The following is an 18,228-nucleotide window of genomic DNA, read 5'->3' on the forward strand; positions in this document are numbered from 1 at the left end:
GCTTGCTCCAAGCCCCTGTGTCCAACCTGGCCTTGAACACTGCCAGGGATGGGGCAGCCACAGCTTCTCTGGGCACCCTGTGCCAGCGCCTCAGCACCCTCACAGGGAAGAACTTCTGCCTCAGAGCTCATCTCAGTCTCCCCTCTGGCAGGTTAAAGCCATTCATTCCCCTTGGCCTGTCCCTACAAGGTTCCTTTAGCTATTGGAAGACTGATCTTGGAGCCAAGCACTCTATTACACACTTAACATTTCCTCGTCCTGGACCATAAAATGACACCAGAGTCATGGAATCCATTATAAATAGATTTCATCCATAATGGAAGAAATGAAGTGTTTTACTTGATTAAATTCGAGGTTTTAATTAGATTTTTGTGGCCATTTTGAGGTTGTTAATTCAAGTAGAGAAGATGAAATGCAAATAGGTGCATGCAAACGGATTTGGTAAATTACTGTTAAAAACGGGTGCAGTGATTGCTTTGACTCTTAACAATAAGCATCTCTTTTCAAAGCTTGTGCTCAGGTAAAGTTTTAATTGAGATGTTTTAGGGGGTGAAGTTTCTTTGTATTATTTTTGTTCTCCAGCTATCCTGAATTATTTCTAATTAGGGGCATGATACCATTCACCCAGGTATTTATTCCTGGGTGATCTATTTCAACTTAGCACATTACTGATGTATTCCTTTCACTACAGACAGCTCTCTTTGATGGGCTTTGATTATTAATGGTTATTAAAATGCCACACTATTACTAATAGCTTCCAAGTAGGTAGAACTTTCTGAAAGCAAATAGTGATTTTGTGAATGCACTGACAGAAGTTAATTTTTAAGGGGTTTCTTTACATCTTCATTTTAAAGGAAATTAGAAGGGAATAACTTGAAATCTGTTTCTGCTTGTGCACCATCGAGTTGCTCAAGTAGCATCAAATACCACGGTACCACTCCTGGCTGTGAGGTCTCACCAGCCCCCAGCCCCTTACTATGTTGAGCTGGAGGGAAATAATCCTCAATCACATTGGCAGGACTGGAAGCTGTGGGAATTCATGTTTTCAGTGGGAAAAGCACCAAGTTTGGTTTGGGAGCTGTTAAAGGGCAATTTTTGCAGCTTTGCCAGGACTTCTTCCAGCATACGTGACCTGCAGCACATGGACTTGCTCAGATCCGTGGATGTTTTCTAGTCCTACATATAAATATATAGAAAATATATAGGAATACATAACCATATATAAAACAATGCTGTGGAAACTGAGCAGTTCAATATTGCCAACTTTTATGTTTTTAAGAGCTGTGGTGTGTCACCAACCAACAACCCACTCACCATCTCCCCGCTTCCGTTCCTGATTTGAATCAGTTTGGGGAGGAGCGGGGGCTTCTTGCAAGTGATCTTTGGCACCAACAGGGTTTTGTAGCAGATTAAATTGGTCAAGTAATGTAAAATAAGCTTTTACCACGTTAGAGACAGTGGCATATAAATCCCTAGGGTTACATTTCTGAAAGTAAAGCCTGGTTTCTGGTAATTTGAAAGACTTTTATTAGTTTTCCAGTCCTCACTGAAAATCCTCAACATTCACGTTCCATTATAATGCTGGTTTGTTTCAAATGCTGAGTGCCTCTTCCTTCATCTTCAGATGCTGCTGACAGAGTACCTGGACATGAAGAACACCCGCACCGCCTCGGAGCCGTCCACCCAGCTCAGCTACACCAGCTCAGGGAGGGAGTTTGCTGCGTTCTTTGCAAAGAAGAAACCCCAAAGACCTAAAACCCCTTTGTTCAAGTAAGTGCTGGGATGAGGTTAAAGCTGTGCCTGAGCTGTCTTTGATCCCTGAAGTACTGCACAGTGCTGGCTGATAATCTTGGAATGATTTGGGTTGGAAGGGACCTTAAAGCTCATCCAGTTCCAACCCTGCCACGGACAGGGACACCTTCCACTAGAGCAGCTTGCTCCAAGCCCCTGTGTCCAACCTGGCCTTGAACACTGCCAGGGATGGGGCAGCCACAGCTTCTCTGGGCACCCTGTGCCAGCGCCTCAGCACCCTCACAGGGAAGAGCTTCTGCCTTATCTCCAGCCTGAACTTCCCCTGTTTCAGTTTGAACGCATCACCCCTTGTCCTATCACTCCAGTCCCTGATGAAGAGTCCCTCTCCAGCATCCTTGTAGCCCCCTTCACACACTGGAAGCTGCTCTGAGGTCTCCGCGCAGCTTCTCTTCTCCAGGCTCAACAGCCCCAATGTTCTCAGCCTGGCTCCCTACGGGAGGTGCTCCAGCCCCTGAGCATCCACGTGGCCTCCTATGGACTTGCTCCAAGTTCTTGTTATGTTGGAAATCGTGAGCAGAGAGCAGGGGAGGCCTTGAGGGGCTGTCCTGAGGGGAGAGGTGGTGGGGTTGTGAGAGGCGATTGTGAGGAGGCTGTGAAGGGCGAGGGGAGAGCAGGGGCTGCCATGAGGGGAGACTGTGAAGGGGACAGGAGGGTCAGCCATGAAGGGTGAGGAGAGAGGGGAGAGCAAGGGTAGGCAGTGGGGTGAGGGGTGGCTATGTAAGGATTGAGATGGAGATTTAATACCCAAAGCTGAAGCCTCATTGAGTTTTCTGTTCCGGATCAATTGCTGGTGTTTAGAGTGTGGCTCCATCCACGGCTCATCTCAGGACTGGGATCCCATTGCACTGCTGCTGCAGAGCATGCAGTGATACACTGTGCCTTTCTTTATCCATGGTAAATTCAGGGCTTGTTAAGAAAGTGATAAAGGGGACTGGACAAAGAGAATTAAGATAACTGTATAATTACTATATAGACTAAGCTGTTAATCCTGTCACTAACTCCTTTAATTTAGAGTTCAGCATGGAAAGAATTAAGTGGTTGGGAGGAGAGTGTAAAAGAGAGGATGAGAAGCTGAGTGGTCAAAGAAAGGATTTGGGGAACAAATTAGATGTGCAAGAATAAAGAAGTAAGGGGGAGTTGTTGGTGAGCAGCACTGTTAGGAGAGGAGAGATGGTCTTGTTGCTGCACCACGGTTCAGGGGCTGTGCTGAGTTTTCATCTCTTGCACTGACTGCATGTGCTGGGCCTCTGGAGGATTTTGGTCTCTGCTCTGGTGAGACACTCCCCCCCCCCCTCCAGTCCTGCATCCAGCTTCTCTACATGGGTTTTGAACACTTCCACAGGTGGTGATTCCAGTCTGTTCCAGTACCTGATCACCCTTAGGGCATGTGCATCTGGCGGCTGTACTCTTGAAGTACTGAAGACCGCAGTTAGAAATTGAGGCCTTCTGCATTGTCTTCTCCTCCTCTCACAGTCTATGTGATCTGTTATTAGAAGGTTAACTGTTGCCTGGAAAGTATCAGAGCTACCTCCTGCCCCTGTCAGCTCATTGTTATCCCCCCTTACAATCTTTTTTCATCACTCCTATGGCTGTTTGGGTTGAGAATTCCACTCTTAGAATTTACTCTGACTTGTAGATGTCTATTGGAGCAAAACAGGGCTTCTCACCTTTTCTTACTGTGTCTCTTCTTGGGTCTCCATGGACCAGTTTCAGTTTGAGGAATAAGGATGCTGTTTCACCTGCATCAGTTTAAGGCTCTGTCTGATTGTATCAGCTGAGAATGAAGGTGGGTATAATTATTTACAGCTAAGGTGCACAACCTCACAAGAGCAGCACGTCTCCTACCACTTGTGGTCTTGTCACCATGTCATTACCGTCACCGCAGTGACAGCAGCATTTATTGGCATCTCTTATTTGGTTATCTCTCTTCTGTCAGCTGTCACTATATCGATGGAAATCTCTGTTGAAATAGAATTTCTCAGTCCACTGAGGGACGTAAGTGTTTGATGGAGTGTTGTTCTTGTCTCCTCTCCCATCTTCACTGCGTTTCGTGCCAAGGTTTTTCTTACCTTTCCATTAGCTCTGTCCAAACCAGAGGAGCCTTCAACTTGTCATCAGAATATCTGTGTTAATTCCTCACTGCACAAGTCACTTAGGGCAGGGCTCCACCTTGTGTTTTACTCATGGATGGATGCAGGTGGTTGTGCAGTGTTCTGTGATAGCCAGTGTTATAAATACAAAGTCATTTTGCCCTGAGGAGAAGAACTTGGGGGTGTTGGTTGATGAGAAGCTCCCCATGACCCAGCTTCAGTGTGTGCTTGAGCCCAGAACTCCCCTGTGTGCTGGGCTGCACCCCCAGAGCGTGAGCAGCAGCTCAGGGAGGGGATCCTGCCCCTCTGCTGTGCTCTGGGGAGAACTCCCTGCAGTCCTGATCCAGCTCTGGGGCAGCAGCACAAGAGGGACGTGGAGCTGTTGGAGCGAGTGCAGAGGAGGCCATGGAGATGCTGCGAGGGCTGGAGCAGCTCTGCTCTGGAGCCAGGCTGAGAGAGCTGGGCTGGGTCAGCCTGGAGAAGTGAAGGCTCCTGAAGGGGAGACCTTAGAGCAGCTCCAGTGCCTAAAGGGGCTGCAGGAAAGCTGGAGAGGGGCTTTGGACAAGGGCCTGTAGGGACAGGCCAAGGGGAATGGCTTTAACCTGCCAGAGGGGAGACTGAGCTGAGCTCTTAGGCAGAAGCTCTTCCCTGTTCAAGGCCAGGTTGGACCCAGGGGCTTGGAGCAAGCTGCTCTGGTGGAAGGTGTCCCTGCCTGTGGCAGGGGTTGGAACTGGATGAGCTTTAAGGTTCCTTCCAACACAAACCAGTCTGGAATTCTACGATTCCATGATTTTCTTCCAAAAGGTAGCCAAGTAGAAACTGGGTGTCTGGGGGAAAGCAGTGAATGTGATGAGATCCTGCAGCAAGAGCCGGTGCAGGGCTTAGGAATAATCTGAGTTGCTGTCTCAAGGAGACAGAGATTTGTTGCTGTAGTTTGCCTTGACCTGATGCGTGTGGGCTTGGTGCCTGGAGAAGACCTCGAGGCCATGGTGGTAACATTGTGCTTAGTATCTCACTAGGGGCAGAAGGGAGCACATCAGAAACACAGAGCCAAGAATTCCCTGTTCCTTTAATTAAAGTCTTAAGTGTTGCATTTTGATAGACTGTTACTAGTTCACTTGCAGTAATATTAACACTCACAGTCACAATTAAAGCAGAAAAGCCTCATTAATAGTAATAACCTTAACGCAATTGCATAAGAAACCTTAGAAATGCTTGTCCCTTTTCTCTGATGGGATGCTTGTGTTTCCAGGTGCCCTCTGGGCAACTCTTCTTTAGCAGAAGGGCTGGGGAGGGTGTGATGGGTGTTACAGCACAATGTCAACATCTCAAGGTCTTGAAGACCTCTTGAAGAGTTTGATATTCATGAAAGATGTTTTCCCTCTAAGTCCTGTATCTGCTTTGGTCATCTGAAGATGCTTTGTCCCCACCATCTGCCCCTTCTCCCTGGTCCCCAGCACCCAGCCTGGGCACACAAAGGGTTGGTGTTTGCTGGGCAGAGCCTGCCTGGGGCGGCAGCCCTTGGCCATGCTGAGTGTCTCCAGCCCTGAGCTCAGGCAGGTCGAGCACGAGGCTCTTGGCCATGGGATACTGGTGACCACAGGGACACCCAGCTCAGGGCACAGCGAGCCCAAGAATAGTGACAGGACAAGGGGTAACGGGTTAAAACTGAAACAGGGGAAGTTTAGATTGGATCTAAGGAGGAAATTCTTTCCTGTTAGGTTGGTGAGGCACTGGAATGGGTTGCCCAGGGAGGTTGTGAATGCTCCATCCCTGGCAGTGTTCAAGGCCAGCTTGGACAGAGCCTTGGGTGCCATGGTTTAGTGTGAGGTGTCCCTGGCCATGGCAGGGGGGTTGGAACTGGATGATCTTAAGGTCCTTTCCAACCCTAACGATTCTATGATTTATGATGCATCTTGAGACCTTGTGGTGCCAGTTCAGTGCCCAGTCTGTGGTGTTTTATTATCAGTGAGTATGGAGCTACCACAGTTGGAAGATATTTCTGTCTGCCTCTCAGGTTGGTCCTTGTGGAGTATTAGAGCCGTAGAATAAATACTTAATAATTTATTGCTCCCTATTTCACAGGACAGTGTTAGCTCTTAATTTTTATGTATAGGTCACTTAGCATTCTCGCTGGTGTTAGCCTATGGCTTTGGTTTGGATTTTACCAGGTTTTGGGGCCATTTCTACTTAAATGCCTGGGTGCTCTCCCTTGAAGAGCATCTCTGTGCTGTGTCTTGTCACAGGTGGCTGCTGGAGAGCTGGGTTCATCAGAGGTGGCAGAATGGGATATGTTGGTGATGGGTTTTATAGAAAAACCATGCTTTTCTCTGCCTTTGTAATTCTGCTCCAATATCCCAGGAAGTCCTTATGTTTAGAGGTACCTGGTGCTTATAAGGGTGCTTCCATGGATGCCAAACTGACTGGCTTTATTCTTTTCTTTCATTCCAGGTTTGAGTCCTCCTCCCATGCTATCAGCATGAGTGCCTATTTGCGTGAGCAGAGAAGGGAGCTCTACAGCAGAAGTGGAGAACTTCAAGGTAGGCCAATAGATACTGTGCTACTCTGTATAATTCTCTTTTGCAGGAGCTGGAATACCCTGTCCACACTATGTCAGGGTTTTATTACCTCCCTGCTTTGCCACACGGGTTGTTTAATTCTCTCTAGTTTTTAAGCTTTATTTATTCTTACTATGTTGTGAAGCTGCAGGGTTTCTCTTTATCCCCTCAGCATTCTCTTATGTGGTTGAGGTCTTAAAAGATAATCATAAACCAGGGGGTGAAATGCAACCAGTCTCACCATGAGCACTTCTTGTGGGTACTTGGAGCTAATGTTTGATTCCTTATCTGCAGTTTATTTCATTGTAGCATATGCTGAATGTAATGCTTGCCCTGGATTAGTTTGGGAGCTTGGTTATCTCATATTTGAAGTTGCAGGTTTCTGCTGTATGGGCTAAAGGGACCAGTTCTTTGTCTTTTGGGCAACACTTGAACAGTTGCAGAGCGTTTGACAATGGTGAGTTTCAAGAGCTGGACTCTTGAAATTGCTGGTTTATCTGGCTTGTGGCAAGTGCTGTGTACACGCAGGGATGTTCCTTCCTCCAAGCATGGCATTGCTGCATGGTTTCTTCCTGAATGGTGTAATTCACTATAGTCTTGGTTTTGTGAGCAATATCAAGGGAAGATCTGCAGGCTGTCATAATAATTTATAGCAGGACTTTTGTATTGTCAATTCTGGTTTTTACTGGGCTGATCATAGCAAGAAAATAATATATATTCTTTAAATATTCCAGTGATGGACAAGGGTAGAATTTCTCTTTGAAATCTTACCCATGATCATTTTCAGTTGGCTTCAGTTGGAGGTGTTTTGTGATTTACAAGGAAGTTTTTGGATGACTTTGTGTTCTCTTCTTCCTTTTATAACTTCCTTGTCCTCAGTGAGAAGTTGAACGCACAGGAGCATGAAAAGAAGCCCTGAGAGATGGGCAGTGTTCTTGTGGACAGATTGCTTCATTTAAGTGATTCTAAAAGGATAATCTTAGTATTGATGATTAAGGATATAATGATTCACTCTGTGGTGAATATTCAAACACTTCTGGGTGGGCTGTGAAGGAAGAAACTGAGATTAAGATGTACTGAAGTTGACGGGTGCCCACACAATGATCTGTCAGCATATAGGAATAAAGTAAAGCGAGATACCTGTCTTTTAAATGATGGTATCACCATTTACACACACTTGGAAGGTGTTGAGCTTACAGCTCTTTACCTTTTGAGACTCAGGATGAACTGAAAGAAATTACCCAGTTCAGTAGGATACTGTGAACTCTAAGAAGTTATATTGAACCAGCACTCTCTTATACCTCTTCCATGGAGCCAGGCTGAGAGAGCTGGGCTGGTTCAGCCTGGAGACCAGAAGGCTCCTTAAGGGGAGACCTTAGAGCAGCTCCAGTGCCTAAAGGGGCTGCAGGAAGGCTGGAGAGGGGCTTTGGACAAGGGCCTGTAGGGACAGGCCAAGGGGAATGGCTTTAACCTGCCCGAGGGGAGACTCAGCTGAGCTCTTAGGCAGAAGCTCTTCCCTGTGAGGGTGCTGAGGCGCTGGCACAGGGTGCCCAGAGAAGCTGTGGCTGCCCCATCCTGTGTGTGCCCCTTATTTTATTCCACTGCTGCCGTCACCTGTGATTTCTTGGGAATAAAAGGAAAATGTGGTTTCTTGCCATTGAGGGAGGAGGTCAAGGACTGCAGGGGGTGACTGTACGTGGCAAGAGGGTATCAGTGGGGCGTCACAGGAAGGAAGGAGATGGTCTGCAGGGGCTTGAGGGCTTTTTTCTTTAAATGGAATGTAAATGGTGCCTGGAAAAGACAGTTTCAAGCAAAAATAGGAAGAAAGACCACTTTTATATATATCTATGTCGGCTTTTAGTTGAAAATGTTTTATGATTTACAAGGAGTTTCTGGATGACTTTGTGTTCTCTTCCTCCTTGTATAACTTGGTTGTCCTCGTTGACAAGTTCCTCCCTGTGAGGGTGCTGAGGCGCTGGCACAGGGTGCCCAGAGAAGCTGTGGCTGCCCCATCCCTGGCAGTGTTCAAGGCCAGGTTGGACAGAGGGGCTTGGAGCAAGCTGCTCTAGTGGAAGGTGTCCCTGCCTGTGGCAGGGGTTGGAACTGGAGGAGCTTTAAGGTCCCTTCAGCCCAAACCACTGTGTTTCTGTGATTATACCAGTAGGCAGTAGGATTTAAGTACATCTCCATAGCTAATAGCTCTTTGTTACAAACTTTATGGGATAAATAGGGATTCAAAGCCAGGAATTTTGAAGCTCCTGAGAGCAGTAAATTTGGAGCAGGGGTGGGACCACCCGGGAGCCTGCTACACTTGCCTCAAAAATTTCAGGTCTCTTTGGGATAAGTCCTGTTGCTTTCTGGTTTTCCCACTTGCCTCCACACCCTGACCTGACCAGTTGTCCATGTTGCTTTAAAAGCACAGTAGAGAACAGCATTGACTCCTGGTCTCCATCTTCTTCCAGGTGGGTTTTGTGGTTACTGTTGCTGTTAGACTGAACTGAGGTGCTGCTTTTAAAATAGCTCCTTGGGTTCAGAATAGGTTCCTGGGTTCAGAACTCGTTACAGATTCCATGGAAGTTTGACTTCTTATTGATATCAGAGGAGTCTTGAGGCAGCATCTATCCCAAATGGGAGATTGTGAGCGTTTTCAAGAGGGGAGGATGCAGAGGAGAGCTGAAAGAACAAAGCCTGTGAGCTGACAAAGAAGTAAAGGACAAAATACAGGAAATAGCGTGGATAGGGACAAGCTTATATTGCCCTTTCTGGATGAATTGGAAGAGCTTGAACGTGATGCAATAGGTGACAAAAAGTCCAAGTAGGGAGTCAGTAGGGACAATAGATGAGATGACTTTGCTGAGAAAGCTTTGCAGTTGAACCAGCAAGAAAAGTTTCCTTTTGAATTTGATGTTAAAAATGTACTGTCCTCTCTTTCTATTACAAGCTGCTGTTCCCTTGTAGGTAGCTTATTAATCTTCCCAAAATCCCAGCCACAGCAAGATCTGCATTTTGATATTTCCTTCTTTTTTTTTTTACCTCTTTCAAAGAGAAATACCATTTGATTGTTCAATCAGGTTACTGTAAAGCAGGCATGTGACACTCTCTCTTCTCTCAGTGCCACACGGTTGCTCTTCCTGACAGCCTTATCCATGGGGATGGTTTTTCAGTGGCAGCAGGAGGAGGCTGGCTTGTGAGGAAATCTTCAAAGAAAACATATGCATTAGGACAAGAAAGATCCTATAAAAGTTTGGCTCATGCCAACGTTTTGAAATAAGCATGTCATTTAAATAGCCTTAATATGTGTGAAGATCAGGGATGCTTTGTCATTAACATCTTTCATTTGGACCAAAATAGTGCGGTGTGTAAGGCACACGTTATCCCTCAGTGGGAGAAGGGGATGTGCTTTAAGTGATTTAGAGATGGAATTCTTGTGTCTTATTCCATTGAAATCAGAGGATGAAAACCGAAGCCGTGTACTTTTCCTTGATGTTGGACACACAAGTTGTTTGACAGTTGTCATTAAAAAGAAGGGGAAAGCAAGTACATAACTGAAGTATCTCCTTCCAGACCAACACTGATGTGGTTCCCCAGGTTGTTGTCACAAGTGCAATGTCAGAGGTGGTTTCTTCTGGACAAAACTATGACCATCTTTAAGCTTCTCTTTTCTTTATTTCCCCAAGAGCCATGTGCTGGCTGAGGAATTTACTCTCTCCTTGTTGGAGCCCTCCTGACATTTCTCAAATGTGATGTTCTTTTTATAGTCTTACCTTAAATAATGTGGGTGTATTTTATAACCAAGTAAGTCTGTTCCATGAGCAGCTGCATGACTGAAGCCCTGGTCATCTCAGATGTGTCTCCTTTCTCCCATAACACCTTTCCTTCATTACCCACACTTGTCCCCTTGTCTTAAACCCACTTCATCCCCCTCACTTCTTTCTCACTGGCTGCCCCCAGTGTCTGCCTATGTCCCTGACCCACGTCCTAAGGAGAAAGCAGCACGTTCCATGGCTGGATCAAGAGGAGCACATACTGAGGAAGCAGCTCCATGCTGGGAAAGAAACGGTGCAGGTTGCTTCCTGGCTGGTAGGTCCAACACATCCTTACTGCAGCTTCTCCTTGCATGGAGACACACATTCATCCTGCTTCCATCTGCACAGCTCTCTGTTTTCACAGAACCTTTAACCATTTATTGCTTTGAAGGTTTATTCCTCTGCCACTTACGGTAGGAATTGGCTCACCAGCTCAATTGTTGTGAGGATGGGACAGCCAGAAGATAACTCTTATTTTCACTGGAAACTAGGCTACATTGCTATGTTTCACCATGCTTCTTGCTGGCTGGTGGACTGAATCCTGTGTGTGCACCTTATTTCATTCCACTGCTGCCTTTACCTGTGATTTCTTGGGAATAAAAGGAAAATGTGGTTTCTTGCCATTGAGGGAGGAGGTCAAGGACTGCAGGGGGTGACTGTACGTGGTAAGAGGGTATCAGTGGGGCGTCCCAGGAAGGAAGGAGATGGTCTGCAGGGGCTTGAGGGCTTTTTTCTTTAAATGGAATGTAAATTGTGTCTGGAAAAGATGGTTTCAAGCAAAAATAAGGAGAAAGACCAGTTTTTTTGTATATATATGTTGGCTTTTGGTTGAAAAATGTTTTAAGATTTACAAGGAGTTTCTGGATGACTTTGTGTTCTCTTCCTCCTTGTATAACTTGGTTGTCCTCGTTGACAAGTTCCTCCCTGTGAGGGTGCTGAGGTGCTGGCACAGGGTGCCCAGAGAAGCTGTGGCTGCCCCATCCCTGGCAGTGTTCAAGGCCAGGTTGGACACAGGGGCTTGGAGCAAGCTGCTCTAGTGGAAGGTGTCCCTGCCCGTGGCAGGGGTTGGAACTGGAGGAGCTTTAAGGCCCCTTCCAACCCAAACCATTCTATGATTCTATGCTGCTCATCTGTTCTCAGTCCAAGCCTGACTATTTCTCACCATAAGGTTTTAAGTAGTTAAGGAAATCAAAGCGAAGGTCTGCTAATTAAGATTTCAATGCCAAGAACTATCATTGGAGCCGAATGGTACCTGCTATGACAAGGGCACAATGTAAGGCCAAGTCCAGGCAAAACGCAGTTATTTGTAGGTGCCTTGTTCCATTTGGATTCACCAGAGGGCTGCCGGAGGGAGCCAGCTGTGTTCACCCGTGACAAGAACCAGTCCTGACGTCTTGGATAATGGAAACGCAGTTCAGCACCTTTTAGAGCTGTGTATGATAATACATTGTCAGTCAGAGGCGGTGAGGAGGGGGGGAGAAAGCAATTGAATTCTTGTCTGCTTAAAGGAGACGTTGTGACAAGTGTACAGTCCCGCTTGAAAACACCCTTTGACGAGGATGAGGAATAACTGCTGGAAGAATCAGGAGGTTGGTGATGCAGAGGAAGGATGCGATGTTACGCACCTCCTGTCACGCAGCGGCTTTTGTCTCCCCATGCTACACAGGATCACAGTTTGCCTTTGAGCTTTGGGAGAGGGAGAGGAGAGGGGAAGAGAATCTCTTTTTTGTGGTGTGACAGTATTAATGCAATCATCTAGTTCAGACCTTGTAAGCCCACTTATTATTTCCTCTGCGTGTGTTTTCTCTGCTTTAGAGGATTAGCTGCACCGTCTCTTCAAAGGCTATCCAATCAAGGAGGGGTTATTAAAACCGGGGTGCTTTATGACTGAGAATTAATTAGAGCAGCATTTTCATGCAAAACAGCCCATTTTTTGATTAGCAACGGAGCAGGGCCGCAATTAACACTCTGGGAAGCTGGAATTTCCAGCGTTTGTGATTTGCAGGAAATGAGATTATCAAACCGGGGTCAGGCACTTGACAGCGAAAAGGGGATTATGTGTGAGGAAAGAATTTGTTTCTTGATTTTCCTTGCCTCTGAGATTGTTATTGAAGCTACAAGCAATTCAGAGGGAGGTAAAAAAGGGGAGGGAGGTACCTAAAAAGGGAAGTGGGAGAGACCTTTTGCTGTGTTAGTGCCTCCTCACTGTGCCAACAGATTCCCTCATCCTGGTGTTAGGGAGGACACGCTTTGCATCTGATTTATAGCAACAGGTTTGCTTTGCTTTCGTGGGGTTAAGTTGACCTTTTCCAATCCATGTGTTTTGAGACTCATGGTCTAGTGTGAGGTGTCCGTGCCCATGGCAGGGGATTGGAACTGGGTGATTTTAAGGTCCTTTCCAACCCAGACCATTCTGTGATTCTTTGGGGGTCCTGCAGTCAAAATACTTCCATCCAGGAGAAGGAGGCAGTGCAATCGCTGTAATAAACACAGCACTTCATCTCCGTTCCTTTAAGTGAGTATGTGGCCAGTGTGTTCTCTAAGTAATTTCTTTTCATCTAATGTTGAGTACATGTATTAAAGGCTGACTTTGGCTATTGGGATCTGTGGAAAAGAAGCAGGGCATCTCTGTCATTTCTAGAAGGTTTGAAGAGGGGTTTATATCTCCCCCTTAATATTTTTCACTCCTAGGGCAGATACAAGGTGTTGAAAATCAAGTTTGGGCTATGAAATCTCTCCTTTGGCTTGTGTCAGGGACCTTGAGCAGGCTACAGCAGCACAGTTTGATGGCTGGTCTATATTTGCTGATTGCAGCAAGTTCAGAGAGGGCCAGTTAACATCTACTGCAAGAGAGGGGGAAACCAGCAGTCAGAGTCAGAGGAAAGCTTGTGTTAGAAGGGACCTTAAAGCTCCTCCAGCTCCAACCCCTGCCACGGGCAGGGACACCTTCCACTAGAGCAGCTTGCTCCAAGCTCCTGTGTCCAACCTGGCCTTGAACACTGCCAGGGATGGGGCACCAGTCTGCTTTTTAAAGTTACCATCTAATTCTTTTTATTACTGCTTATTTTTGAGCAAAAATTGTTCATGAAAGCAAAGATGGTGAAGTTAATGTTGTCAGCAGCCACATTAGCCACAATAGCCACATCCTTGGTCCTGTTTCTTACCTGGCAGTGTCTGCAGCTATTGCATCCTTTTCGGCAGCAGTCACATTATTAAGGAAGCTCATTCCTAGCTTGCACCTTTATCTTCATAGGCTGGAACTTACACAAGCCTGGCAGCACATCTTGGTTATGCTTTGCTCCCGGATGCAACTTGGCAATGCACTCCAAGCTTCAACCATGGTAGTGTTTTACTGTTTGGTTTTGGATCCCTCTTCAGGGCTTCTAAACAAATCCTCAGTGTTGACTTCAAGCTCCTCTTGCTTTAGTCTGGACCCATACACTGTTCTTTTCCATTCAGAGCCCAAGGACCTCTTACTGTACAGCTTGTTAGATGCTACAAGGTCCTGTTTTTAGTATGCAAGCTAAAATATCAAGGCATTGTGATGTTACATCACTAGAAAAGCTTCTCAAATAAAGACTGAAAATCAAAGGTGATGGCATCAGTTATGGGTTCTGTCATCAGCTTGGATTACCTTGGGTTATTCTTCACAACTCTCATACTAGACCTAAACATTGCTCCCCTACTGATAGGAGCAAACACCAAAAAAAAATCCTCATTTTGTAAAATCCCCCCCCCCCCCAAATGAATGCTTCAGTGTTATCACTATTGCTCCCAGCAATAGTGGTGATGTTAACAGTTTTGGGCAGAGAAACTCGAGTTTCCCGGGACACACTGTGTTACAGTGCCTGGTTTGGAAAGCAGTCATTAATTTTCAGGGTGCTTATTTACAGCTCTTTCCCAGCTTAAGTTTTGGATTACTAAAGATTTTGAGGGCTTTGTGGGGAGTTTACAAAGATGTTGTGGGATTATCTTGTCTTATGCAGATTCAGCAGAACCAGCAGGTAGCGTTTATGCCTCTGAACTGTAATATCCTGGCTTGTATCAATTCCTGGAGGGTTTGTTTTTTCCAAGAGAACTTGGCTTTTGGAGGTTCTGAGCCATCTCAGCTTGATGTGGTTGCCCCATCCCTGGCAGTGTGTCCAAGGCCAGGCTGGATGGGGCTTGGAGCAAGCTGCTCTAGTGGAAGGTGTCCCTGCCCGTGGCAGCGGATTGGAACTGGATGAACTTTAAAGTCCCTTCCAACCCAAACCAGTCCGGGCTTCACTGAGCTGCTCAAGTCCTGATATCCATTAAATTCAATCTGTGTGTTTTAATGTTTGATTTTGAATTGGGTGTAACTTAAGAGAAGTGAACATTAAATAATCTGAATTCAGAGGTGAATAAAAGGAAGCATCTTTCTGTAATGTCACTTATCTGAACTGCAGAGCATCTTCTCTCCCTTTTCCCTTCTACCATCCAAGGCAAAGCTTTCTGGCTAGTCCCAGCCAGGCAGCAGACCGTGCTGTATGAGTGTGTAAGATGTGTCCCAGGCTGGAGCAGATAAATCACGCTTTGCTTTTCTGAAGGGCAGTGGAAACATTTCATCAGTACAGCTAGCAATAAAATAACTATGATACAGTTGAACAGGTACTCTTCTTCCTGTGATCTGAAATAATATGCTCTTCCTTTCTCCCCGTATGAGAGCTTCACACTCTCCTGCAATTGGTGCTTTTGTGTCAAGTTCAGTAGTAAACCATTTATTTAAAACCCTTCTGTCTTGCTGTTTAGGATCAGGATTCTCTCAGTTTGGGATGAGCAGGTCTGGTTTCTGACTTACCTGCTCCGCTTTGAGGAATATTCATCGCTGCACTGGTGGAAGTGGGCTGCAGCAACCTGAAAGAGTGAAATCGAGTTTGTAGGTTAAGTGGATGGTACTGCCGTTGTCTCCTCTCCAGCTCTAATCATTTGAAGCCAAAATCCTATTTCCAAGCTCTGGCTTTCCGAAGGACTTTATTTACTGCAAAGCTATTTCCTTGACTCGTTTAAGGAATGATTTTGTTGTTCCTGTGTTGGGTTTTTGTTTGCCAGCAGGGCATTCCAATGTGCCTTTGGTACCCCACGTTTAGATTCCTACACTTACCTTCCCTTACTGGTAATGAGAATAACTTACAGCCATTTGAATTGGGGTTTGGCAATTGCTAAGTGCTAAGGAATGCCATAGAGTTAGGCTGCAAAATGAGGAATAAAACTATCCAGCGGGAATATGAATTAGCTGAATACAGTTAGCTGGGAAGATGTATCTTTCAAGAGGATACCTAATTCTTGAAAGAGATTTATGTAATATATATGTTTTCTAGAATGATTCATTGCTATGATGCTTTGTATACATATATTGTTTTAATCTGGCCTGTTAAATACCACAGAGGCCTAAGATCTGAATTCCAGTATCTGATTTCAGTATCTGAAGGGGGCCTATAAGGGTGCTGGAGTGGGACTCTTCATTAGGGACTGTAGTGACAGGACGAGGGGTAACGGGTTAAAACTGAAACAGGGGAAGTTTAGATTGGATATAAGGAGGGAATTCTTTCCTGTTAGGGTGCTGAGGCACTGGAATGGGTTGCCCAAGGAAGCTGTGAATGCTCCATCCCTGGCAGTGTTCAAGGCCAGGTTGGACAGAGCCCTGGGGACATGGTTTAGTGTGAGGTGTCCCTGCCCATGGCAGGGGGGTTGGAACTTGGTGATCTTAAGGTGCTTTCCAACCCTAACTATTCTATGATTCTAAGATGCTCTTAGGTGCTTATGTTTTATGATCAAATCTTGCTGACCTTTGTCTTTTTCAGCAAGATCTTACTTCTTTTATATTGAAGTTTATCCAGATCCATTTTTTATGCGCGTCAAATTCCTGCTTGCTTGTCTGTAATGGCTTTGTTTTCACCGACTGAATTAGCAAGACCTTAAATACATTGCTGAAATATTTCTTTTATTTATTCTGTCTGATAGAGTAGCTAATGGTAAGTATAAAAAACTGAGATGAGAATTCTCTGTGGAGCCTGAACTGCTTCCTCTGCAGATTTTATGCCCTTTAAGCTGTGACATCTCCAGAAAGCAGGCAGATATCACAGGGTATGGCAAATGACAACACGTACCTTAAGGGTGAGTGTGGAGGCTGTAGCTGTTGCTCTTGCCTTGTCTTGTACCTGTTCAGTGGGTAAAGACGTGTTTAATCTCTGGCCCTGTCATTCTAATGCCTCTAATCTGTATTTGAAGTCCCTTAAAAATGCGAATCCCTTGTTTTTCAAGTAGCATAAGAAATGCTCCAGAGACAGCTGTATTACCATTTGGGTTTTCTCCTTTGGCTTTGATGGATGGATATATACATTTTTGTTTTGCACTGAAGGGTTTTTCATCTTGATAATGTTGAAATGCAACTTTACAGTGACAGAGGAGCGGGCAGCATTCACGAGCCCTGCTTTCAAGTGGGGTTAAAGCCATTGAGGTGAGCAGGAATTAACATTTCCCTTGTCTTGTAAAGGTCACCCTTTAACTGAGATTCACCACGTTCAGTCCGAAGCCTGGGTTGGAGGAGAGCTCTCTTCACAAAGAAGGCACAAATTGGCAGTATAATCTCATCAGAGGCTTGGGTTCTATGGTAATAAATCATTCAATTTGAAGCTAACAGAGTTGCCACGGAGCGTGAAACACGCCAGATGCTTGAAAGACTTCTGTGGCTTAAAGTTTGAATAACAGTTGGAGGATTTGTAGACATCTTGAGTTTTTCCTAATAAGGAAGAACTGTTGGGAAGAACGTAATTCTTACCTAATTAAAGGATTAAAATACCTCTGATTTTGCTAGCTGTGGTTTTGTCTGACATAGGAATTGAAGGTGTGCTGTTGCTGTGCTGTAGATCTGTTTGTGTATGATATCTCAGAAATGATTGCGAAATAAATGGCCTCAGCTTTCATCCATCCATTACACCCTGCCTTTGCCAGTGAGATAAATGTGTGCTGAGCAGGTGATTCTCTTCTGTAGAATGAAGATGTAACTTTAATCAATAAAGAGATGTGATTTAGAGTTCTGGAGATAGAAAGGCTAACAGTTTCTGAAGGGCTCTTTGGGCTAAGTGCATAAATTGTTGTTGAAGTCTTTTCTTAATATATCATGGCTGATATTAGAATACTTTATTATCAGAAGACAGAAATACAGATACTTCCAGGGGAGGAGGGTAGCGGAGAAGGCAGTTTTGCATTCAGTAAACGGGTAGGGAAAAGAGTATTTTTATGGAGGCTGGAGATGGAGAAAGAGAATGCCCGTGAGAAACTCTATAAAGCCTCCTGTCAGGGGGCATTTAAATCTCAGATCTCCTGGTTTTGGGCTGTTGATTTTGGAGCTTAGAATCACAGAATGGTTTGGGTTGGAAAGGACCTTAAGATCATCCAGTTCCAACCCCTCTGCCATGGGCAGGGACACCTCACACTAAACCATCTCACCCAAGGCTTTGTCCCACCTGGCCTTGAACACCACCAGGGATGGAGCATTCACAACCTCCCTGGACAACCCATTCCAGTGCCTCACCACCCTCACAGGAAAGAATTTCCTCCTTAGATCCAATCTAAACTTCCCCTGTTGAAGTTTGAACCATCACCCCTTGTCCTGTCACTACAGTCCCTAATGAAGAGTCCCTCCCCAGCATCCCTATAGGCCCCCTTCAGATACTGGAAGGCTGCTCTGAGCTCTCCATTTAGGAGTGTGTGGCTGCCTGTGTGGGTCCCAGTGAATGGTTTGGGATAGCAGGTTCACTGGTGCGTGTACATTTTACAGCACAGAGACCTGGCACCTATAACACATGTAGAAATGGCCCTATTCTGCTGTCGAATGTCTCATGATCTGGCCTCTTGTACCCTTCTCATTTCACTTCTTGTTGTTTGGTCTTAGTCTTTTCATAGCAGCTCATCAGATCAAGGCCAGTATCACCTTAAGGA

The 18,228-nt window shown here is 45.5% G+C and overlaps 1 protein-coding gene across 2 annotated transcripts in view; it reads left to right on the top strand.

The window, feature by feature from the left end:
- EXOC4 (exocyst complex component 4) overlaps window positions 1–18,228 on the top strand; it is a 394,313-nt gene that overhangs the window by 107,575 nt on the left and 268,510 nt on the right. For both annotated transcript variants that reach the window (XM_062634253.1, XM_062634254.1), the window contains exons 8-9: window positions 1,625–1,770; window positions 6,354–6,442. In XM_062634253.1, the coding sequence (XP_062490237.1) occupies window positions 1,625–1,770; window positions 6,354–6,442 (235 nt within the window). The remainder of the gene's footprint in view (window positions 1–1,624; window positions 1,771–6,353; window positions 6,443–18,228) is intronic.

The sequence above is a fragment of the Pezoporus occidentalis genome, unplaced genomic scaffold (assembly GCF_034315485.1).
Source record: "Pezoporus occidentalis ecotype Australia unplaced genomic scaffold, CSIRO_AGI_Poc_V1 ctg42, whole genome shotgun sequence".
Lineage (NCBI taxonomy): Eukaryota > Metazoa > Chordata > Aves > Psittaciformes > Psittacidae > Pezoporus > Pezoporus occidentalis.